Genomic DNA, 17,833 nt, shown 5'->3' with positions numbered 1-17,833 from the left:
TTATATATTAGTTGTTGTCTTTGTAACTGTGTTTACCAAAACACATTTTGTTGCAAAGGAAACCAGAATCAAAGATGATCAGGTGATGTATTTTTCAAGAGATTAATTAGTTATCAACATATTTATACCATCAATACTTTTTTGGCAAAGATTTAATATTCTGGATATAAAATTTCTAAATACATTGCGAGAAAAGAAACTGTAGACACACACACACACACACACACTCTAACATCAATAATCAGCTTATGAATTACTATCTGCTGCAATGCATGCTGGGAGCCATTAGTTTTATAATATGGTGGTTCCCAGCATGCATTTCTATATGAACATTGTCACCATTGTTGAGATTCATATGCTAATTTTTGATGTCTGCATGTGTCTTAAAAATTTGCCCTACATTGTAAATAATAATAATAATAATTCAGAAAGTCTTTTTTGTTGCAGGAAATTACCATTGGTGAAAATTAATCTATTAATAACAAATTAATATAAATTTTTCTTATTATTGAATCGTTCTACTTCTTGACGTCTAAAACTACATCACCTGATCACCTTTGTTTCTGGCACCCTTTGTGACAAAATGATGTGTTTGGTAAATATTGTTACAAAGACCACAAATTTACACAACAAAGCCAAGAGTCAAACTGTCCAACTAAAGCAAACACTGACCACCATAATGGTGAATTTGCAAAAACCTATTATTATTATAAAACATCAACATCTACACCTCTATTGATTCTCAATAACTAGTTGGTATAATAAGTGAAGCTGGTAATGCTGTTTGTAGAGTTGTTTAATCCTCCTCTGCTGAGATCTTCACAGATTTAATATCTTCTTTTATCTTCAGCTGATTTCATCTCTGGAAGTCAGCAGTTCTTGTGTTTCTCTTCAGTGAGAATGCTAGTCATCATATTTACTAATCGTTAGTTATAGCGATTTCAGAGTCAGCTTGGATCTTTCATGAATGAATCAGCCTGTTTAACAAATTGGTTGTATTAAGGATTATATAATTCACTTATTACGACTTGCTGCCACCTACTGGCAGGTTAAGTTTCATATATAATAGTATCATTATTTTTTTTTTCAACATTTCATTTTTCTACATCCAAAATGATATAATTATAACATTAATCTCATTACATTATTTAGGCATTTGTACTTGCAGTGTATATTTGCAAGAGGGATCTTCTTTTTTTCACTTGAGATCCTGTCTGAATCTTTGTGTTTTTCCCATGAATTATTGTGTATTTAATTAAAGTTTATATTAACGCTTTATATTAAAATGTATTGTGTGATCTCAAGTACAAGACATCACTGTGGAATCCAAAGCTTCCCAAGCATAGACAGAAAGACAATAATAGTGATTATGTAAAGAACTAAGAAGGTCAAATCTATGATTCTTGCCACTCTGGTCCAGTACAGACATGTCTTCTGTCGTTGTTTTTGATGAGTTGCAGCCAAGCATTCATTGACGATCTGCTTCAGACTTTCGAGGGTATAAGTCTGTTCTTCATTCTGATCTATAACTGAGGCTGGAGGGCTCTGTTGGTCTCTTACAGCGCCTGTGAGAAAAAAAAGCGGTAACACTTTACAATAATAGTACATGAATAATCATGTACTAATACCTGAATTAATAGTTACTTCAACATTAACTCATGATTAGTGAATATATGAACTAATAACAAACAAATGAAGAGCAACCCTTAATTACTACAGGAGTCAGACTGATTCATGCATGAATAACAGCAGCCTTAAACATGTTAGTACATGTTTGATAGTTAATGCATTAATTAACATTTAGGGGTAAACTAAATCAGTCTCTATCTGTATGAATAAATAAGAAGTCATCTAAATTTGAATTAAACATATTCCATGGTGCCATAATTTAAACTGTAATATCATAATCTACAGCAAGCATTGTGACAAATAATTGGAATGGCACATGATTTCTTTTTTAGCCATTTATTAAACAGATCTGTCTAATCTACTTTACTTCCTGGAACTACAGTATGTAGGCTTTGTTTCTGGTGGGACACTCATTAGTGGCACACTCGGTGCTCGTTCGGCACGTTGGTCGTGTACTGGTTGTGTTCTTATGGTAATGCTGACATTTTAATCTCATAAATGATGACTTCTTTCGTAAACAGAATTAATAATTAAACACATGTTTGCATGTATGTTGTATTTGAGAGGTTTCAGGAGGTTATGGTTAGTTAACTGTATTTTTTGTTTAAATATGCTTCAATTAGCATTAGCTTATAGTTTATTCCCTATTTTACATGTAATCGTGTCTTATGTGTGTCTTTACAGGTATGTTTGGACTTTTTATTAAGTCCATTTATGTTTAATTGTATAAATAAAATTAAAAGAACAATACATAATTGTTATTTTTATTTATTTTTTACCATGGGTGTAAAGGAATAAGGATGGCACTCTTATCGTATATGTTTATTCATATATTAGTTCATGATTTGTAAGTACATCATTGTGTCATGACTTTACCTGAGGAGGCACATCATCATTAATTCATTATTAACTTACCATACACTAACATCAACTAATGGCTTGTTAATGCATCTTTATGTCATGACTTTACTTGAGGGGGCACATCATTAGTAACTCATCATTAATTACTTCTAAAGTAACATGAATTCATGACTTGTTAATGTATCAATATCTTTTCTTGTCTTGGCCCTTCAAGAGTACATATTTAAAAAATTATCAATTACACGTGCTATACATATTCAGCTCTTCTAAATCAGATATAATTTGGTCTTTTTCGGTGGATTGTAAAGAAGTGGAAGAGCAGAGGTGCTGTGCCCGAATTTGGATGGATAAGGAACTGTACAGTTGGAGGAAAGTGGACACATTTTGAGGGGGAAAGAAGACTAACATCCGACTGTAATATGATATAAAGACATTAAACAAATCCACAAAATAACCACAGAAATAACCATCATCTGTGCTAACACTGATTTTAATTTTGAAAATTGTATCTGTTTAATGGATATATTAGTGTAGGTTTTTCACTCTTGATGGCAGAAGTGGCATCCCTCAAAACGGAATGAGATTACTCAATTTTTTATTGATGCATTTTTGTGTGTTCAATGAGTAAGGTTAAATGTAAACATTGCAAGACATTCACTGATGCTTGTGACAGTTGCTGGTGGCAAATTTATGAACAATTTTACATTGTGTGCCCTTTTAATACATCTTATCTTCTAATCTAGAACATGTTTGATTTAGTTTACTCCATAGTGTTAATTAATACATTAATTAACAAGCATGTAGTTAAGATGGTATATTCATGCAGGAATTCATGTGACTCATGTCGTAGTTAAGGTTAATTGTTAATTATTACATGTCTTAACTCATCATTAGTTCATAGTAAAGTAATTATTAATTCAGGTATTAGTACATGATTATTCATGTACTGTTATTGTAAAGTGTTACCAAAAAAGCCAACCAAGTCCATGGATGCTATTTTGTGTGGTCTAAACAATCTCATGTGTGGCTTTTAGAGGGTTTTGTCAGCTCTTACCATCTTGGCCAGTAACAGTAGATGTTGTTTCCACTGATCCCCTATTAGCTGCTTTGACCTTCAGATAATTCACAAAGATGGTCTCCACAATGCTGATGCCAATGAGACAGAACACCGCACAGCAGTAAATCCCTGTGAAAAACAGCAAATTATGACCATTGTAGAGATTCATACACTGATTCTTGATGTCTGTGTGTCTCAAAAATACTCTAGAAATAATCCTTGTGTAACCTAAAAAGTGAAGAAATTCTTCATATTGTTTGATTATCACAACACTGCGGGATTTCATTCCGTAGAATCATGTAGCTACTATTACGTGTTTTATTTAACAGTGAGGTTTAGCAGTATGTTAAATCTTGTGGTTGAAAACTGGCCAAATTCTGACAGTAACACACCATTTTCCAGTGGTGGGCCGTGAGGGCCTAAACACTATCAGAATCACTGACTTGCACTTTAGTGAACTGCGTAAACTAAAATATATTCCTGTAGATTTAATAGTTTTAAAACAAATTAATGTTTCTTTCCCTCCTTGACCACCATTAGGTTCAAACCTACCGGAAAAAAAAATCCCGTATATTTTAGTCGCCTTGAAATAACCATCAAATAAAGGAAATAAAAGTTTTGGCACAAGGGTACAGCTCCATTGACAAGCCTTTGTGTACAATTATGTGCTTTATTTTTGGAGAGTGACAGTAGGTTGTACCTTGGGGGACAAAAATGTACTTCTACCCTTTTTCTGACAGTGTATGTGTCACAGTCCTCCGTCTGCACCAGTCTGTCTTGTCTTCAGCACTACACTTCCCAGGATCCTCTCGTCACCCTATCCCGTGTTCACTCCCTCATCAGCCACCTGTTCCTCGTCATCATCATCTGTTTCACCTGTTCTCACCCCATTATGTTTGATTATTCTGTGTATTTAGTTCCCTCTGTTTTACCCATGATTGTCGGTCGACGTCTAATGTTACCCCGTGTTACCCTGTATCCCTGCCTGTATTCAGTATTAAATGTTATCTTCCATGTGAATCTGGACTCCTCCTATTCCTTCCGTCTGCACTCCTGCTCTCCTGCACCATACCCCGTGACAGATCGACCGACCACCAAAAAGCAACATGGACGCCGGGAGCTTCCAGGGGATTCTACACCCGATTCGCCGGCCCCGTTTGATGCTCGTTCCCCGAAAGCCTGCGCTTACCGTCAGTCTTGTCGAGCCCGAGCTTTCCCCGCTGGTTCCGTCCAGTCCTCCTGAGCATGAACTCCTGTTTCGGCGCCCCCGCTTGATGCTTGTTCCCAGAAAGCCTGCGCTCACCGTCAGCCCTGCCGAGCCTGCGCTCACCGTCAGCCCTGCCGAGCCTGCGCTCACCGTCAGCCCTGCCGAGCCCGAGCTTTCACCGCTGGTTCCGTCCAGCTCTCCAGAGATTGAATGCTCTTCGCCGCTGGTTCCGTCCAGCTCTCCAGAGTCTGAATGCTCTTCGCCGCTGGTCCCGTCCAGCTCTCCAGAGATTGAATGCTCTTCACCGCTGGTTCCGTCCAGCTCTCCAGAGATTGAATGCTCTTCCCCGCTGGTTCCGTCCAGCTCTCCAGAGACTGAATGCTCTTCACCGCTGGTTCCGTCCAGCTCTCCAGAGACTGAATGCTCTTCACCGCTGGTCCCGTCCAGCTCTCCAGAGACTGAATGCTCTTCCCCGCTGGTTCCGTCCAGCTCTCCAGAGACTGAATGCTCTTCCCCGCTGGTTCCGTCCAGCTCTCCAGAGACTGAATGCTCTTCCCCGCTGGTTCCGTCCAGCTCTCCAGAGACTGAATGCTCTTCACCGCTGGTCCCGTCCAGCTCTCCAGAGACTGAATGCTCTTCCCCGCTGGTTCCGTCCAGCTCTCCAGAGACTGAATGCTCTTCCCCGCTGGTTCCGTCCAGCTCTCCAGAGACTGAATGCTCTTCACCGCTGGTTCCGTCCAGCTCTCCAGAGACTGAATGCTCTTCACCGCTGGTCCCGTCCAGCTCTCCAGAGACTGAATGCTCTTCACCGCTGGTTCCGTCCAGCTCTCCAGAGACTGAATGCTCTTCACCGCTGGTCCCGTCCAGCTCTCCAGAGACTGAATGCTCTTCACCGCTGGTCCCGTCCAGCTCTCCAGAGACTGAATGCTCTTCACCGCTGGTCCCGTCCAGCTCTCCAGAGACTGAATGCTCTTCACCGCTGGTTCCGTCCAGCTCTCCAGAGACTGAATGCTCTTCACCGCTGGTCCCGTCCAGTTCTCCAGAGAATGTATGCTCTTCACCGCTGGTTCCGTCCAGCTCTCCAGAGACTGAATGCTCTTCCCCGCTGGTTCCGTCCAGCTCTCCAGAGACTGAATGCTCTTCACCGCTGGTTCCGTCCAGCTCTCCAGAGACTGAATGCTCTTCACCGCTGGTCCCGTCCAGCTCTCCAGAGACTGAATGCTCTTCCCCGCTGGTTCCGTCCAGCTCTCCAGAGACTGAATGCTCTTCCCCGCTGGTTCCGTCCAGCTCTCCAGAGACTGAATGCTCTTCACCGCTGGTCCCGTCCAGCTCTCCAGAGACTGAATGCTCTTCACCGCTGGTTCCGTCCAGCTCTCCAGAGACTGAATGCTCTTCACCGCTGGTCCCGTCCAGCTCTCCAGAGACTGAATGCTCTTCACCGCTGGTCCCGTCCAGCTCTCCAGAGACTGAATGCTCTTCACCGCTGGTCCCGTCCAGCTCTCCAGAGACTGAATGCTCTTCACCGCTGGTTCCGTCCAGCTCTCCAGAGACTGAATGCTCTTCACCGCTGGTCCCGTCCAGCTCTCCAGAGACTGAATGCTCTTCCCCGCTGGTTCCGTCCAGCTCTCCAGAGACTGAATGCTCTTCCCCGCTGGTTCCGTCCAGCTCTCCAGAGACTGAATGCTCTTCACCGCTGGTCCCGTCCAGCTCTCCAGAGACTGAATGCTCTTCACCGCTGGTTCCGTCCAGCTCTCCAGAGACTGAATGCTCTTCACCGCTGGTCCCGTCCAGCTCTCCAGAGACTGAATGCTCTTCACCGCTGGTCCCGTCCAGCTCTCCAGAGACTGAATGCTCTTCACCGCTGGTCCCGTCCAGCTCTCCAGAGACTGAATGCTCTTCACCGCTGGTTCCGTCCAGCTCTCCAGAGACTGAATGCTCTTCACCGCTGGTCCCGTCCAGTTCTCCAGAGAATGTATGCTCTTCACCGCTGGTTCCGTCCAGCTCTCCAGAGACTGAATGCTCTTCACCGCTGGTTCCGTCCAGCTCTCCAGAGACTGAATGCTCTTCACCGCTGGTTCCGTCCAGCTCTCCAGAGACTGAATGCTCTTCACCGCTGGTTCCGTCCAGCTCTCCAGAGACTGAATGCTCTTCACCGCTGGTTCCGTCCAGCTCTCCAGAGACTGAATGCTCTTCACCGCTGGTTCCGTCCAGCTCTCCAGAGACTGAATGTTCTTCACTGCTGGTTCCGTCCAGCCCCCCAGAGACTGAATGCTCCTCACTGCTGGTTCCGTCCAGCCCTCCAGAGACTGTATGCTCTTCACTGCTGGTGCCGTCCAGCCATCCAGAGACTGAATGCCCTTCACTGCTGGTTCCGTCCAGCCCTCCAGAAACAGTATGCTCCTCACTGCTGGTTCCGTCCAGCCCTCCAGAGACTGTATGCTCTTCACTGCTGGTTCCGTCCAGCCATCCAGAGACTGAATGCCCTTCACTGCTGGTTCCGCCCAGCCATCCAGAGACTGAATGCCCTTCACTGCTGGTTCCGTCCAGCCCTCCAGAAACTGAACGTTCTTCACTGCTGGTTCCGTCCAGCCCTCCAAAGACTGAACGCTCTTCACTGCTGGTTCCGTCCAGCCCTCCAGAGACTGTATGCTCTTCACTGCTGGTTCCGTCCAGCCATCCAGAGACTGAATGCCCTTCACTGCTGGTTCCGCCCAGCCATCCAGAGACTGAATGCCCTTCACTGCTGGTTCCGCCCAGCCATCCAGAGACTGAATGCCCTTCACTGCTGGTTCCGCCCAGCCCTCCAGAAACTGAACGTTCTTCACTGCTGGTTCCGTCCAGCTCTCCAGAGACTGAATGCTCTTCCCCGCTGGTTCCGTCCAGCTCTCCAGAGACTGAATGCTCTTCCCCGCTGGTCCCGTCCAGCTCTCCAGAGACTGAATGCTCTTCACCGCTGGTCCCGTCCAGCTCTCCAGAGACTGAATGCTCTTCACCGCTGGTTCCGTCCAGCTCTCCAGAGACTGAATGCTCTTCACCGCTGGTCCCGTCCAGTTCTCCAGAGAATGTATGCTCTTCACCGCTGGTTCCGTCCAGCTCTCCAGAGACTGAATGCTCTTCACCGCTGGTTCCGTCCAGCTCTCCAGAGACTGAATGCTCTTCACCGCTGGTTCCGTCCAGCTCTCCAGAGACTGAATGCTCTTCACCGCTGGTTCCGTCCAGCTCTCCAGAGACTGAATGCTCTTCACCGCTGGTTCCGTCCAGCTCTCCAGAGACTGAATGCTCTTCACCGCTGGTTCCGTCCAGCTCTCCAGAGACTGAATGCTCTTCACCGCTGGTTCCGTCCAGCTCTCCAGAGACTGAATGTTCTTCACTGCTGGTTCCGTCCAGCCCCCCAGAGACTGAATGCTCCTCACTGCTGGTTCCGTCCAGCCCTCCAGAGACTGTATGCTCTTCACTGCTGGTGCCGTCCAGCCCTCCAGAAACAGTATGCTCCTCACTGCTGGTTCCGTCCAGCCCTCCAGAGACTGTATGCTCTTCACTGCTGGTTCCGTCCAGCCATCCAGAGACTGAATGCCCTTCACTGCTGGTTCCGCCCAGCCATCCAGAGACTGAATGCCCTTCACTGCTGGTTCCGTCCAGCCCTCCAGAAACTGAACGTTCTTCACTGCTGGTTCCGTCCAGCCCTCCAAAGACTGAACGCTCTTCACTGCTGGTTCCGTCCAGCCCTCCAGAGACTGTATGCTCTTCACTGCTGGTTCCGTCCAGCCATCCAGAGACTGAATGCCCTTCACTGCTGGTTCCGCCCAGCCATCCAGAGACTGAATGCCCTTCACTGCTGGTTCCGCCCAGCCATCCAGAGACTGAATGCCCTTCACTGCTGGTTCCGCCCAGCCCTCCAGAAACTGAACGTTCTTCACTGCTGGTTCCGTCCAGCCCTCCAGAGACTGAACGCTCTTCACTGCTGGTTCCGTCCAGCCCTCCAGAGACTGAATGCCCTTCACTGCTGGTTCCGTCCAGCCCTCCAGAGACTGTATGCTCTTCACTGCTGGTTCCGTCCAGCTCTCCAGAAACTGAACGTTCTTCACTGCTGGTTCCGTCCAGCACTCCAGAGACTGAATGCTCTTCACTGCTGGTTCCGTCCAGCCCTCCAGAGACTGAACGCTCTTCACTGCTGGTTCCGTCCAGCCCTCCAGAGACTGAATGCCCTTCACTGCTGGTTCCGTCCAGCTCTCCAGAAACTGAACGCTCTTCACTGCTGGTTCCGTCCAGCCCTCCAGAGACTGAATGCTCTTCACTGCTGGTTCCGTCCAGCCCTCTAAAGACTGGATGCTCTTCACTACTGGTTCCGTCCAGCCCTCCAGAGACTGTCAGCTCTTCACTGCTGGTTCCGTCCAGCCATCCAGAGACTGAATGCTCTTCACCGCTGGTTCCGTCCAGCCATCCAGAGACTGAATGCCCTTCACTGCTGGTTCCGCCCAGCCATCCAGAGACTGAATGCCCTTCACTGCTGGTTCCGCCCAGCCATCCAGAGACTGAATGCCCTTCACTGCTGGTTCCGCCCAGCCCTCCAGAAACTGAACGTTCTTCACTGCTGGTTCCGTCCAGCTCTCCAGAGACTGAATGCTCTTCCCCGCTGGTTCCGTCCAGCTCTCCAGAGACTGAATGCTCTTCCCCGCTGGTCCCGTCCAGCTCTCCAGAGACTGAATGCTCTTCACCGCTGGTCCCGTCCAGCTCTCCAGAGACTGAATGCTCTTCACCGCTGGTTCCGTCCAGCTCTCCAGAGACTGAATGCTCTTCACCGCTGGTCCCGTCCAGTTCTCCAGAGAATGTATGCTCTTCACCGCTGGTTCCGTCCAGCTCTCCAGAGACTGAATGCTCTTCACCGCTGGTTCCGTCCAGCTCTCCAGAGACTGAATGCTCTTCACCGCTGGTTCCGTCCAGCTCTCCAGAGACTGAATGCTCTTCACCGCTGGTTCCGTCCAGCTCTCCAGAGACTGAATGCTCTTCACCGCTGGTTCCGTCCAGCTCTCCAGAGACTGAATGCTCTTCACCGCTGGTTCCGTCCAGCTCTCCAGAGACTGAATGCTCTTCACCGCTGGTTCCGTCCAGCTCTCCAGAGACTGAATGTTCTTCACTGCTGGTTCCGTCCAGCCCCCCAGAGACTGAATGCTCCTCACTGCTGGTTCCGTCCAGCCCTCCAGAGACTGTATGCTCTTCACTGCTGGTGCCGTCCAGCCCTCCAGAAACAGTATGCTCCTCACTGCTGGTTCCGTCCAGCCCTCCAGAGACTGTATGCTCTTCACTGCTGGTTCCGTCCAGCCATCCAGAGACTGAATGCCCTTCACTGCTGGTTCCGCCCAGCCATCCAGAGACTGAATGCCCTTCACTGCTGGTTCCGTCCAGCCCTCCAGAAACTGAACGTTCTTCACTGCTGGTTCCGTCCAGCCCTCCAAAGACTGAACGCTCTTCACTGCTGGTTCCGTCCAGCCCTCCAGAGACTGTATGCTCTTCACTGCTGGTTCCGTCCAGCCATCCAGAGACTGAATGCCCTTCACTGCTGGTTCCGCCCAGCCATCCAGAGACTGAATGCCCTTCACTGCTGGTTCCGCCCAGCCATCCAGAGACTGAATGCCCTTCACTGCTGGTTCCGCCCAGCCCTCCAGAAACTGAACGTTCTTCACTGCTGGTTCCGTCCAGCCCTCCAGAGACTGAACGCTCTTCACTGCTGGTTCCGTCCAGCCCTCCAGAGACTGAATGCCCTTCACTGCTGGTTCCGTCCAGCCCTCCAGAGACTGTATGCTCTTCACTGCTGGTTCCGTCCAGCTCTCCAGAAACTGAACGTTCTTCACTGCTGGTTCCGTCCAGCACTCCAGAGACTGAATGCTCTTCACTGCTGGTTCCGTCCAGCCCTCCAGAGACTGAACGCTCTTCACTGCTGGTTCCGTCCAGCCCTCCAGAGACTGAATGCCCTTCACTGCTGGTTCCGTCCAGCTCTCCAGAAACTGAACGCTCTTCACTGCTGGTTCCGTCCAGCCCTCCAGAGACTGAATGCTCTTCACTGCTGGTTCCGTCCAGCCCTCTAAAGACTGGATGCTCTTCACTACTGGTTCCGTCCAGCCCTCCAGAGACTGTCAGCTCTTCACTGCTGGTTCCGTCCAGCCATCCAGAGACTGAATGCTCTTCACCGCTGGTTCCGTCCAGCTCTCCAGAGACTGAATGCTCTTCACCGCTGGTTCCGTCCAGCTCTCCAGAGACTGAATGCTCTTCACCGCTGGTTCCGTCCAGCTCTCCAGAGACTGAATGCTCTTCACCGCTGGTCCCGTCCAGTTCTCCAGAGAATGTATGCTCTTCACCGCTGGTTCCGTCCAGCTCTCCAGAGACTGAATGCTCTTCACCGCTGGTTCCGTCCAGCTCTCCAGAGACTGAATGCTCTTCACCGCTGGTTCCGTCCAGCTCTCCAGAGACTGAATGCTCTTCACCGCTGGTTCCGTCCAGCTCTCCAGAGACTGAATGCTCTTCACCGCTGGTTCCGTCCAGCTCTCCAGAGACTGAATGCTCTTCACCGCTGGTTCCGTCCAGCTCTCCAGAGACTGAATGTTCTTCACTGCTGGTTCCGTCCAGCCCCCCAGAGACTGAATACTCCTCACTGCTGGTTCCGTCCAGCCCTCCAGAGACTGTATGCTCTTCACTGCTGGTGCCGTCCAGCCATCCAGAGACTGAATGCCCTTCACTGCTGGTTCCGTCCAGCCCTCCAGAAACAGTATGCTCCTCACTGCTGGTTCCGTCCAGCCCTCCAGAGACTGTATGCTCTTCACTGCTGGTTCCGTCCAGCCATCCAGAGACTGAATGCCCTTCACTGCTGGTTCCGCCCAGCCATCCAGAGACTGAATGCCCTTCACTGCTGGTTCCGTCCAGCCCTCCAGAAACTGAACGTTCTTCACTGCTGGTTCCGTCCAGCCCTCCAAAGACTGAACGCTCTTCACTGCTGGTTCCGTCCAGCCCTCCAGAGACTGTATGCTCTTCACTGCTGGTTCCGTCCAGCCATCCAGAGACTGAATGCCCTTCACTGCTGGTTCCGCCCAGCCATCCAGAGACTGAATGCCCTTCACTGCTGGTTCCGCCCAGCCATCCAGAGACTGAATGCCCTTCACTGCTGGTTCCGCCCAGCCCTCCAGAAACTGAACGTTCTTCACTGCTGGTTCCGTCCAGCCCTCCAGAGACTGAACGCTCTTCACTGCTGGTTCCGTCCAGCCCTCCAGAGACTGAATGCCCTTCACTGCTGGTTCCGTCCAGCCCTCCAGAGACTGTATGCTCTTCACTGCTGGTTCCGTCCAGCTCTCCAGAAACTGAACGTTCTTCACTGCTGGTTCCGTCCAGCACTCCAGAGACTGAATGCTCTTCACTGCTGGTTCCGTCCAGCCCTCCAGAGACTGAACGCTCTTCACTGCTGGTTCCGTCCAGCCCTCCAGAGACTGTATGCTCTTCACTGCTGGTTCCGTCCAGCCATCCAGAGACTGAATGCCCTTCACTGCTGGTTCCGTCCAGCTCTCCAGAAACTGAACGCTCTTCACTGCTGGTTCCGTCCAGCCCTCCAGAGACTGAATGCTCTTCACTGCTGGTTCCGTCCAGCCCTCTAAAGACTGGATGCTCTTCACTACTGGTTCCGTCCAGCCCTCCAGAGACTGTCAGCTCTTCACTGCTGGTTCCGTCCAGCCATCCAGAGACTGAACGCTCTTCACTGCTGGTTCCGTCCAGCCCTCCAGAGACTGAATGCTCTTCACTGCTGGTTCCGTCCAGCCCTCCAGAGACAGTATGCTCTTCACTGCTGGTTCCGTCCAGCCCTCCAGAGACTGAACGCTCTTCACTGCTGGTTCCGTCCAGCCCTCCAGAGACTGAACGCTCTTCACTGCTGGTTCCGTCCAGTCTCTCCGAGCCCGAGCTCTCTTCTTCGCTGGGCCCGACCAGCCCAGCCCCAGAGACCGTCCAGCCAGCGCCAGAGACCGTCCAGCCTGTGCCGGAGGCCGTTCAGCCTGCTTCGCCCTGGTCTCGCCCTCAGCCTGCTCCGCCCTGGCCACGCCCTCAGCCTGCTCCGCCCTGGCCACGCCCTCAGCCTGCTCCGCCCTGGCCACGCCCTCAGCCTGTTCCGCCCTGGCCACGCCCTCAGCCTGCTCCGCCCTGGCCACGCCCTCAGCCTGCTCCGCCCTGGCCACGCCCTCAGCCTACTCCGCCCTGGCCACGCCCTCAGCCTGCTCCGCCCGGGCCACGCCCTCAGCCTGCTCCGCCCTGGCCACGCCCCTCTCAGGCCCCAGTTCGTCCCCCCTCCTTCCTCTGTTCAGCGGCGTGAGGTCACGCCTCCCGGGAGGGGGGAGTTCTGTCACAGTCCTCCGTCTGCACCAGTCTGTCTTGTCTTCAGCACTACACTTCCCAGGATCCTCTCGTCACCCTATCCCGTGTTCACTCCCTCATCAGCCACCTGTTCCTCGTCATCATCATCTGTTTCACCTGTTCTCACCCCATTATGTTTGATTATTCTGTGTATTTAGTTCCCTCTGTTTTACCCATGATTGTCGGTCGACGTCTAATGTTACCCCGTGTTACCCTGTATCCCTGCCTGTATTCAGTATTAAATGTTATCTTCCATGTGAATCTGGACTCCTCCTATTCCTTCCGTCTGCACTCCTGCTCTCCTGCACCATACCCCGTGACAGTATGGAGGAGTGATCCAGCTCAGATTTCATCAAAAAAAATGTCTTAATTTGTGTTCCGAAGATGAACGAAAGTTGGAACAACATGAGGGAGAGTAATTACTGACAGAATTTTTTGGTGAACTAATATTACTGGAGCTAAAACTATATTATTTCGTTTTATAATTTTGTATGCATTGTTAGTTTGATATTGGTAACAAACAGTTCTATTTCGTTCTTACTGACCACCAGAGGCAGTGCTTCCCACTGAATATTATCTCTCTTGCTCATGCTCAGTTTGAGTCTAATTACAACAAAGTCATCACATGACCAGGTACGCCAGCCGTGTTTTTTCGCTCAGCCGAGCCCTCTCAAATATTTTTTTACAATATGTAATAAAATAATGTGTTTTTTACGAATACTTATTCCGAACAAATACAAGTATTTGTTCGGAATAAGTATTCGTAAAAAACACATTATTTGTGCCTTTCCGAATACCGTATTCGGATTCCGCTCCACCCCTAGTACATACATTTCATTGTTTTTGTTTTCTTATATAGGTGTATTTCAAGCAGTTGCGTTAAATACGAGTGTTTTCGCTCTGTTTTCTGTATTGCTATCTACCTGGTACTCCTGTTAACAGTGAAAAAAAATTCCAATAGTTGGCTGTGTATAAAAAAAACAAAAAACATTATAGAATTTTTGTGGCTCACAGAGTGTTCTCGCTCAGCCTTGAATAAAGCACTGCTGTGGCAGTATGGAACAGCTTAGCCTGACGTGCACTGTGTGCAGGGCCACTTTACAGCAGGACGATGGACATGACTGCTGTCCATTCTGCTTAGGCTTGGAACATTTGAAGCAGGGCCTCACTGAGGATGCCTGAATGAATTGTAGCACCATGTCCTGGGAGCGGAGAACTTCCAGACTAGGTGCAGTAGAGGCACTCTTGACCTCAGAGGCCCCTCGGCAGGGAAAAGTGCCGGCTAAACGGAAAAGGGTGGAAATGGTGAGTGTCTCCACCAGTAAGAGACATAGAGAGGATGCTTTAACCAATAGAGTGGAGGTGTTGACCTCAGATTTTGCCCAGATTAAGTCTTTAATTCTAAATTTGCAACCAAGGGAGGCACCATCACCGATGTTGAGAAATTCAAGTAACGGATTGCCTGTTCCTGAGGAGGATATGCTGTCCACGGCAGCCTCTCAAAGCCAGTTTCGGCAGGAGGTAAATGAGGAATTCTTATCAGGAAGCCATTCTAACTTCTCTCATGATGACTCTCAGAACATGACACATGGTTCAGCTGAAGGAGTAGAATCAGATCAGGATGTGGTGAGACAAGCCCTCCAGATTGCGTTGGCACGCTTAAGCCTGGACACTGCCCCTACAGTGGTAGCTCCCTCCAGTGCCTTTTTCAGAGGAACAGCAAAACCATCTGCTCTTAGCATTCCCCCATCCAAAGATTATATCGAGGAACTACAGAAGTACTGGGCTAATCCCAAGTCACTTACTCATCATACCACAGCAAGCAGAGCCTTGGCAGCAATGCACAAACTAGACTCTTATGGTCTGGGTCAGATGCCAAAAGTGGATCCATTTATCACCTCTTTTATCATATCACTGGAGGAGGCTTGGAGACCGAATGCTTGCTGCCCACGACCTCAGTGCAAAATCACGGACGATCTTCTTAGTCAAGCGTACAATACTGCAGCACACATGGGTCGCATAGGGAATTCACTCTCTCATCTTATGCTGGCGTTATCATTGCAAGCGATGCATCATTGCATGCATCCGCATTCATGTCAAGAGAGTTGGGTAGACTCATGTCAACACTCACTCAGGCACGCCGGCAAGTATGGCTGGCACAGTCTCCATTGTCAGATGCCTGTAGGAAAACACTTCGTGACCTCCCTGTAGTCCCAGGCCAACTGTTTGGACCAGCGGAACAGCAAACTCTGGAATGGAGCATTCAGACGAATAAGACCAGACAGCAGCTGGCAGACCTAAGAGGAACCCCACCATTGCAAGTTAGACAAGGGTATGGTATCCTACTCGCTCTCAACCTTTAGTTCGTTCTGGTGCTGTTCAGAGGAGCTAGCCAAGGCAACTAAATCAGCATGTGCAGTACCCCAGAGCAAAGGGACAACAATTATTTCGGGCTCCAAGGGGCAGGACGCCGGGTCAGCGCCGGGTAAGCTCAGGCTCGCAGGGCATGAAGTCCTGGAGCCAACCGTCGGACATTTTTCACACCAGTAACTCAATTTCTGGAAAGAAAACACCTCAGACCCTTGGTTAATAGCAACGCTATCTCAAGGGTACAGGCTGCAATTCCGACGGCAGGCCCCTGCTTTCAATGGGGTCAAGATGACGACTGTCAAAGACCCCAACAGCTCACTGGCATTATCAAGACAAGTAGCCGAACTCCTAGAAAAGGACGCCGTAGAACCAGTAAAGTGGTCAGCACGGCTAAATGGGTTTTACTCAGTGTACTATATAATCCCGAAAAAAATGGCGGCGTAAGGCCCATTCTCGACCTTTGTGGCCTCAATCAGTACCTCAAGGTTTTACCATTCCACATGCTACGCACAACGGAAGTCCTTCAGGCGGTAAGACCACTACAGTGGTTCACCACAATAGATCTAAAGATGCTTATTTTCATATTCCAATTGCACCGCAACAAACGCTTTGCATTTCAAGGCCAGGTCTATCAGTTCCGAGTCCTACCATTTGTGCTCCATCGCAAAGGCAGGCAACAGAACACTCCAATCTGCTGATTGCCCATGTCACTCAGTTGCGTCTCAAGGTGAATTTCAGCAAGAGTCAGTTGATCCCATGTCAGTCGGTGAAATTCATAGGCATCACTCTAGACTCAAGATCAATGAAAGCATTCCCATCACCTCAGAGGGTGGACAGCATATTGCTCTTACTCCGGAGTTTTCGGAAACAGATCAAGCTGCCATTCAGAACAGTCCTCAGATTGATGGGCATGCTAGCAGAAGCAGCTGCTTTGATACCACTGGGCCTACTTTCCTTGCGTCCTTATCAGAGATGGGTAAACAGTCTTCACCTGAACCCCACATGGCACAGGAGCAGGATGGTCAAAGTTACAGGACGATGCCTCCTTACCTTGGTACAATGGAAAAATAGGTCTTTCCTGACGAAAGGGGTAGCTCTGGGTGTGATTCCCTCTCGCCGGGAGATAATACAGACAGATGCTTCATTGAGTGGCTGGGGGCAGCGTGGCAGCACAGGATGATCAGGGGGTTATGGAAGCCACAAGAGACATAAATACCCTGGAGCTCCAAGCAGTGCAATTAGCTCTGAAACATTTTGTGCAGGCCCTAAAGAATCGCCATATTCTCATCAGAACAGACAATACATCGGTGGTATATCATATCAACCATCAAGGCGGCACAAGGTCCAGTCAGTCTTTGAAAGTGGCACAAGACCTCCTGACATGGGCCTTCCCTCGATTCGCAAACATCAGAGCGATGCATATACCAGGAGTGTCGAATGTGGTGGCAGACTTCTTGTCTCGCCACAGACCTTTGCCAGGAGAATGGAGACTCAGAAGTTGTTCAGATGATTTGGCGACAATTTGGCAGAGCACAGGTGGATCTGTTTGCCTCAGAAACCTCAACCCACTGCCCCCTGTGGTTCTCTTGGACAGAGAAGTCCAGCCCGTTGGGCCAGGATGCGTTAGCACATGCCTGGTCAAATCTTCTACTCTATGCCTTTCCCCCGAACACCCTTAATTCTGCCAACTCTTCACAGAATTCTTCAAGGGAACCACAGGATGCTCCTAGTGGCACCGAACTGGCCAGGGAGACATTGGTTTCCAATGTTATGCCAGCTTCTCAATGGGGAGCCCTGGAGCCTACCCAGGAGGCAGGACCTGCTCCTTCAGTTGCAGGGGCAGATTTGGCACCCAAACTCAGATCGGTTACATCTCTGTGTCTGGCCGCTGAAGATCCAGAATTACTGTTGAAGTCTTGTGATGTTAAGGTGCAAAACATAATCCTGAATTCTAGAGCACATTCCACCAGGAATATCTATGCTTGCAGGTGGAAGATTTTCACTGATTGGTATACACCAAGAAGTTTGGTCCCAGACCACCAGGGGTGTAAAGTAACAAATTACAAATACTCACGTTACTGTAATTAAGTAGTTTTTTTCAGAAATTGTACTTTTTTGAGTAAGTTTAAAATTGTGTAATTTTACTTTTACTTGAGTACATTTTAAGTGATGTATCGGTACTTTTCCTCCGCTATTTTCCTTCTGTTTGTGGCCGTTCCTCGTTACATGCTTGTTTTAATTTTATTTTTATCCATCAACGTGATTGGATCGAGTAATCGGTCTTGTGACTGTCATCAATTCAAATTAAGCATAGAAAACTTACC

General features: G+C 49.0%; 1 protein-coding gene across 1 annotated transcript in view; it reads right to left on the bottom strand.

Annotated features, from left to right (window-relative positions):
* Positions 1 to 449: 449 nt before the first annotated feature.
* The window catches only part of LOC120481530 (5-hydroxytryptamine receptor 3A-like), a 34,146-nt gene continuing 16,762 nt past the window's right edge, over positions 450 to 17,833 (bottom strand). Inside the window, exons 4-5 of the mRNA XM_089128929.1 lie at positions 3,545 to 3,676; positions 450 to 1,565 (exon numbers count right to left, since the gene is read on the bottom strand). Coding sequence (XP_088985055.1) covers positions 1,315 to 1,565; positions 3,545 to 3,676 — 383 coding nt within the window. The 3' untranslated portion in view covers positions 450 to 1,314. The remainder of the gene's footprint in view (positions 1,566 to 3,544; positions 3,677 to 17,833) is intronic.

This window comes from Pimephales promelas, chromosome 3 (assembly GCF_988280905.1).
Source record: "Pimephales promelas chromosome 3, fPimPro1.hap1.1, whole genome shotgun sequence".
NCBI lineage: Eukaryota > Metazoa > Chordata > Actinopteri > Cypriniformes > Leuciscidae > Pimephales > Pimephales promelas.
This window is presented reverse-complemented; position numbering and strand designations above follow the sequence as displayed.